The sequence below is a fragment of the Lolium rigidum genome, chromosome 2, assembly GCF_022539505.1.
Source record: "Lolium rigidum isolate FL_2022 chromosome 2, APGP_CSIRO_Lrig_0.1, whole genome shotgun sequence".
Lineage (NCBI taxonomy): Eukaryota > Viridiplantae > Streptophyta > Magnoliopsida > Poales > Poaceae > Lolium > Lolium rigidum.
The window spans coordinates 60,314,811-60,321,561 of record NC_061509.1 but is presented as its reverse complement, the minus strand read 5'-3'; the positions used below and the strand labels follow the sequence as shown (position 1 = coordinate 60,321,561).

The following is a 6,751-nucleotide window of genomic DNA, read 5'->3' as shown; positions in this document are numbered from 1 at the left end:
TGATGTGTGCAAGGAGTTCAAGTTCTGAACTGTCAGCGAAAAGGAGGCGATCATGCTCTAAAGAAGGGACGCCAATGAAAATTCTTGATGCATTCTGTGAAATCCATCGTCTGCATTTTTTTATTTTGGCGTGGCAACCAACATGTTCATCTACTTCGCATACATAAGATCATTTGCCAAAATCAGGAAGACAGATGAACAAATTCTACACTCTGACCAAATCTTCACACATAACATTTCACTGAACAAAGTAACATGAATAAACTCATCTAAATCCTCTACACAGTGTGAAAATCAGTTTGAGCTGTACCTTCCCTCAGCTCTATGAAATATAGAAGCGCTACTAACTGGTGGTAAAGCAATCATCAGATGAGCTAAATTAGTCATTTCGTTTAGCTACAACCTGAGTTTGTCACTTTAGGACAGAGCCACTTAACCTGTAAATTCTACTGGAACCTTATAAAATCTGTGTCATTCTTTTCTTTAAATGACACCTCCGTGCCCGCCATCTAGCTAGACTGCTAGCTCTATGTACACTTTGTTATTTGTGTTAGCGAAGCCGTGCTAATCTGGGGGCTCAGCAATGAACTGAGGAGCTGTCCGCATTGTCCTGTGCTGGAAGGTTGAGATCTGGTAGCGCGAAGCTGTCGTGTGGGGGCTGCTGGTCAAGCGGTTGCTTCCCTTTCTGCTCCTTCAATGCGGTTTCTTTCTGTGAGTTGGATTGCTCTATTCTTGTCTGCACAATGCCAAAAAAGTTTTGTTAGATACGCCTATTGTCCCCATCACAACATTGACATAATTATCAGTTATCTTTCCCAAGTACTACTGCACATGTAGAGTACATAAGAATTCCAAGAAGACAGAAACAATGGGAATCAGAGCCACTTATTACCGACTGATGATTCTTTTACTACAAATGCACTGGTCACATGATCTCGTCTACAAAACTAACAGAAAGATAAACTACAGGTCACTCAGATGTATTTGTACTGAGTTCCTTTATAGCATATTCAGTGTGTTACGCTCAGAAAGAGAAAACCAGGTACAACATACCGACAAAACATGGGTGTTCAATGGCTCATGTACTAGGGATGGGGATGGAGACCCAACCACCGCATTGTCAAGATCAAGACCCCTGTCTAGGCTTTAATCAGCATGAAAAACACCCTAACAGATCCAGAAAGTTTTGTTTATCAAGAAGTTATGATAATAAACATACAAAGTGGGAAACCTTTTGGTGGTACATAATATTTTTCTCTTATTATAAGGAGGGACCAGGACTACCTCTATTCTCAAGGCAGAAATACCTTCAGACCAAAGGTGCTAAGTTGGTTGAGTTGGTTGCAACTAGAGTTGAACTGAACCGAATGGTGTTAGGTGAGCAGGCTGTTAGCTATGGTATCAATGTTCAGAAAAAATTAAACAAGGTGAATGCTGCATGATTGCCATTTATAGAGTGTGTGGCTTGGGTATGCAACATAGTTGGGATGTTTTGCACAAGGCAGAGATGATTAAGCACCGATAAGGGCTTCTAACATCATAAATATAGTTATCACATACGGCAAAAACCTCAAACTGAAACTTGTGAAAAAACTACTTAAAGATCAGAATTGCTTATGACTATTCAGAGAGTGAGCTTTCTCAAAACTATTCAGAGAGTGCTAACTAAGATTTGCATTTTTCTTTGCATGCATACACAACGTCATTCAAACAAGTATGACAAATAATGAGCTGCATGTGATACATACAGTTAAGTTGCCTGTTGCATAGTTCGTCAGCAACAATTTGATCTTTTATAAATGGGAAGTAACAGCATTTTCTCTGAATCTTCATGCCCGCCGATCAAAAACGACACACTTTTACTAGCCAGGACCACAAATGGCGTGAATTCAGGCAAGCAAAGCAACAAGAATAAGACATTGAATTGTTTGGCCTAAAAAGGAATCGTTTGGAGTGAATGAATATGCTTGTTATCACACTATCCAACAGGACAAATACCATGGCTCATGAGAAACATACTGCTACTGGTGGCCACTGATAGTTCAAAAGGGAACAAGGAAATTCCAGTGCCATTTTAGTCCGAATCTTGACCCCAGTCTCCTCACTTATTGCAAAGACACAAGAAACAAAGATCCAGAATGTTTAACCCACATGGCTATTCTTTAGTAAACAGTTCCCATTGACTACAGCCCAGTTCCAAGATTTCTTTACAAATCTACACCCAACAATTTACAAGTTCCAACAGCCTTGTCATCCTTTTGGTGAAAAAAGCCAAAAAGAAAAACAGCTGACTTTGAGAGAGTATTACAGTTAAGTTGTTGCAGTATATTCATCACCGATGACTCGATCCTTTATAAATGGGCAGCAAAAGTATTTTCTGCACCTTCATGCCCTTTGATCAAATAAGGCCGCATAGTTCTACTAGCAAGGGCAACGAATAGGCATTAATGCAGGCAAACAAATCAAATAAGCAACAGCAAATAAGACATGGAATTGTTTGGCCCCAAATGGAATCCTTGGGAGTGAAGATGCTCTGTATCGCATTACCCAATTGGATACATTTTGGGCCATGAGAACCATGCTGCTATTGCTGGCCTGTGATAGTTCAAGGGAACAACGAAATCCTAGTGCCATTTTAGTCAGAAACTTGGCCGTGGTCTACCTAAGCACTTTTTGGAAAGGCACAAGGAACAAAACTCTGGAGTATTTAACCCATGTGTAAATTCTATCGTAAACGGTGAATCTAACAAGTTACTGTTAGTTGGCTAATATGCAGTTATGAACTTGACCAGTTCACTGCCTACAGTCCAATCCCAAAGTTTTTCCATTTTTTAAAAGAAATTTGCATCTAGTAACAGTTTAAGAATCCCGCCGGTATTATTTTTAACCTATTCCTGAAGTGTAATGGAAAATGAGATGGAAAAAAGACAACTAGCAACGGGTCAAACACCCAGCCTATAGCATCTTCGTAGGCGCGGATAGCCTACAAATTAAAGCAGTTGTTACAAAAAGATGGACTACATGGACCACTAACTATGAAGGGTTAGAAAATTCCCTTGCCAGCCGGCAAATAAAAAACTCCAGACTTATGCTTTAAGCTAGATCAAACAGGATAGCATTGTCATAAGCCATTCCGCCGGGATAGATACCATTCCGTGGCCCACGTACCAAATTGGGACAGGAAAGAACAGGACAAGCAGATAAGTATTTACCTCAAGCTTGTCATTTTCCTTTGACAGTGCGGAGCAAGCTCTCTGCAGCGCCCGCATCTCCTGCTCAATTCCAAGACAAATTCCAACGCCAGTTAGCACAAATTGACTAGCTGTAGGATAGTCGCTGGAAGGGAAACGTTAAAGAACCAAGATCATGAGTTATTACCTCGTGGAGGCTCTCGTTCTCCACCGCGAGAGACCGCACCAGCTGCTGGACCTCCGGCAGCCTCTGCACATCGCGCAAATAACCAAACATTAACACAAATTGGAGTAACCAAAAATAGAAGAGAATTGGGGTAAGCAAGCAAGAGAGAGAGAGAGAGAGATGTGAAAAAAAAAGAGCATCTTGGTCACAGGGCAATCTTGGTGATGAAGCAGATCTTTTTGGCTAGTACGTACAGCTTTCGTGGCTTTGGTCCTAAGATTCCTCCCCACTTTCTTATTCAGCCCTCACTCGCTCACACCCTTTCGAACGGCAGGCTGAGATGTGGCAGCTGCTTTATTCTAAACTAGTAGTACGGGTGTAGTTCAACCACCACTACGGCACTACGCCATCCTTTTTTTCCTTGCGATGACTGGCCTGGCGATCGCCACCATGGGTCAAGACTCTTTTGGCCGAGCTGAGACCAGTACACCACTGTGCTTGCGTATATATGAAAAAAATGTAGTACTGTAACTGAGTTTTGATGAAGAAAAGCTCACCATTTTCTTGCGTTGCCTCTGACCGGCGGGCCGCGGCGGCGGGGCCTGGAAGGTCAACTGTGGCCGTCCGATGGAGCCCACCTGCAGCAAGGAGAGACGCAACTGTGGTTTGTAAGCAAGTAGCTAGACCAATCAATGCGCAGCGCATATCCAACAAACAAACCACAATCCACTTGGACCCCCAGACGAATCACGGGGCGCAGAATCATCACGGAAGGGAGGAGATAGAATGTGAAGATACTTTTTTTATATGCTAAAATGTGAAGATATTTTTCATGCGGATTAAAATGTCAAGATATTGCGGCTCCCATAGCTTTCTCCGTCCCTGGCTCCCCGCGAGGAAATCAAATCCCCGGTTCGCCAATCATGACGAGCCACGCGATTGAGTGACGAACCATCGCCGCAGAAAGAATTTAAGTAGGTTTTTTTTTCGTCCGTATCCGTGGATGTACTGCATTTATCTACATGGCCCATTTCTGGTTAGGCAAGGAGCGCATCCGCCGGCCTAACCACCACCCCGACGCAGCGCCATAACAGAAGCCCCCGTCCCCATCCGGCGGTCCACTGCAACGGCGGGCCCCCACTCCCGCAAAAGGCTAAAGAAAATCTCGGCCAGCTTCGCTTCACCCTCCCGCATGGCGCGGCGGCGCGCCGCGGCCGGCTCCGGCGCCGACACGCAGTGCCGGTGCCGCCGGCCTGGATGCCACCGCCCACTTGGATCCCGAGTTTTAACTTGAGCACTTTTGACTCTGCGTACACTCAACACCAGAGAAAGAGAGAGAGAGAGGGGTGTTGTGCGGTGGGGACCACGCCACACACCCTGCAGGCTCCCACCACACGAGCAATTGCGCCGGGGGATAAAGAGGCATCGGAAATGACGACGCTACCCCCGACGAGAACCAACACGCTTTAATGCCGCCACGCCCCCGCGAGGCACAGGGGTAGCTCGGGCGGCATGGTCGCGTGGATGGAGATACGCCGAATTGAAGTTGAAGCCGCGGGCGGGCGGGGGCTCCGGCCGCACCCACCGGCTGCCGTACGAGTCGAGCTCCCCGAACTGCCCCTCCTTGCTTGATGCCCATTAGTAGGAGTCAACTGCGGGCGCTATAAACAACAAGTAAAATCCACCACACGCACGCACTGACCAGTAATGGAAAAGGATGGGTTAAAATCGTGGACGGATTCTTCCTTTCTTCTACTGGTAATTCTGCAGCTGTAATACGTTGGAATTGGGAAGCATGGGGGATGGAGAAAAAATCCAAACGAATGCGGATCTCCGAAGGTGAAGAAACATTTTTTCGACATGGTGGCCACGCCACCAAAAAAAGGGATGATGAGAAGATGAGATGGGGAAGGTGGAAAGCGATCGTGGCGGTGCTGAAATCATGGATGGGGAGGGATCTTTGCTGCTGCTCCTGCTCCTGCTGCTGACCAGTTGGGAGGGCAGTTTCGTCACGCGGAACAAAAATATCGAAAAAAAAGGCGAAAAGAAAGCGAGGAAGAAAAAGGGAGATAGGCTCGAGAGAGAGAGAGAGAGAGAGAGAGAGAGAGAGAGAGAGACGGTGGTGGTGGGGGAGGGAGAAGAACCCAAAGCAAAGCAGGTGGGCGGCGGCCAGACACGTCCGACGCGAGAGACGGGGTCGGATGGGTACGAACGCAAGCACGAACCTTCGTGGTCGCCGTGGTGTGCGCGGTGGTGACGGCGCGGCGGTGCCAGGGCGAGCAGAAGGCGCCGTCCTCGCCGCCGCTGGTGGAGGCGCCGGAGCGCACGGAGCCGGCGCTGTAGTCGAGCGGCGAGGCCGGGCTGGACCGCGCGGAGAACCTGGTGCTCTTCGCGGCGGATGCCGACGCGGACGCCGACGGCGAGCGGCGGCGCGACCGCTTCCCCCGCGCCATGGCCGGCCAGGAGAGTTCAGCGGGCGCCGTTGGTGCGGCTGGTGGCAAGTCGGCAGTTTCGTTGGCGCGGTTCCGCCACGGCGGCGTCCAGCCGGCCAGGTCGGCCCCGCGCAGCGAGCAGATGATGTCGGCGGCCACCGCGTCGTCGGCACCTGCGGTTGCCATGGGGTCGTGGCAGCTCAGGTAGCTCCGCCGGGAGAAGCTCGGTGGGGTGGAAGAGAGAGGAAGGTGGAGGTGGAGATGTGGGTGGGAGCAGGGAGAAGGAGGAAAGGAATGGGGGGCGTGGAGGGCGGGCGTGGTGGCCGGGCGGAGGGCTTTTAAATGGCGGAATAAAAGCAGGGGAGTAAAATAAAAATAATGGGCGAGACCCACCCCCTACGCACACGACACATGACACACACCCCGCCTCCCGCACCGCCACATCGCAGCACCTAACCAACGTCCGCTCCCACCGACAGATGGACCCCACAACCTCCCAGGCCCACGCTGCAGCGGGTACGCACGCGACGTGGGAGGGGTGAGGTGGCCGCGGCCCGACCAAGGGCAGGGGAGTGAAGCCTTCCTTCATTTCTCTCTCCCTTCCGCGCAGAGCACAGCAGAGTCGCCACTCCGGAAATGACGGGAGTGCCCTCGGTGGGGCCAGGTGGCAGCGACTTGTACGCCGAGGGGTGGTTCGGGCAGGCGCGCGCGAGGCGTAGGACGCAAGGTAGGAGGGGGATGGGAGTTTGAGCTGTCGAAGCAGGGCGGTGGGCCAGCGTGTCAGTGAGCGGCTCCGGGTTCCGTGCGATGACATGGATGGATGGAAAGCGCCTCACCCTGGCCTGGGAGATAATTTTAGTTTTTTTTTTTGTTTAAGAATAGGAGCTTGCTTGTGAGGTTCCCTCTCTTTCACATCCTGCAGCTGCTGCTCACTGTAGTAGTTACTGCGCACATTCCCACCC

The 6,751-nt window shown here is 49.5% G+C and overlaps 1 protein-coding gene across 1 annotated transcript; it reads right to left on the bottom strand.

The window, feature by feature from the left end:
* Window positions 1–213: 213 nt before the first annotated feature.
* On the bottom strand, window positions 214–6,082 carry LOC124691820. Its single transcript, XM_047225093.1, has 5 exons — window positions 5,583–6,082; window positions 3,915–3,995; window positions 3,379–3,441; window positions 3,213–3,272; window positions 214–736 (listed from the first exon to the last, which is right to left on the bottom strand). Exons 1-5 carry the CDS (start codon window positions 5,973–5,975, stop codon window positions 578–580), a joined length of 756 nt encoding a protein of 251 aa, XP_047081049.1. The 5' UTR covers window positions 5,976–6,082; the 3' UTR covers window positions 214–577.
* Between the last annotated feature and the right edge of the window lie 669 nt (window positions 6,083–6,751).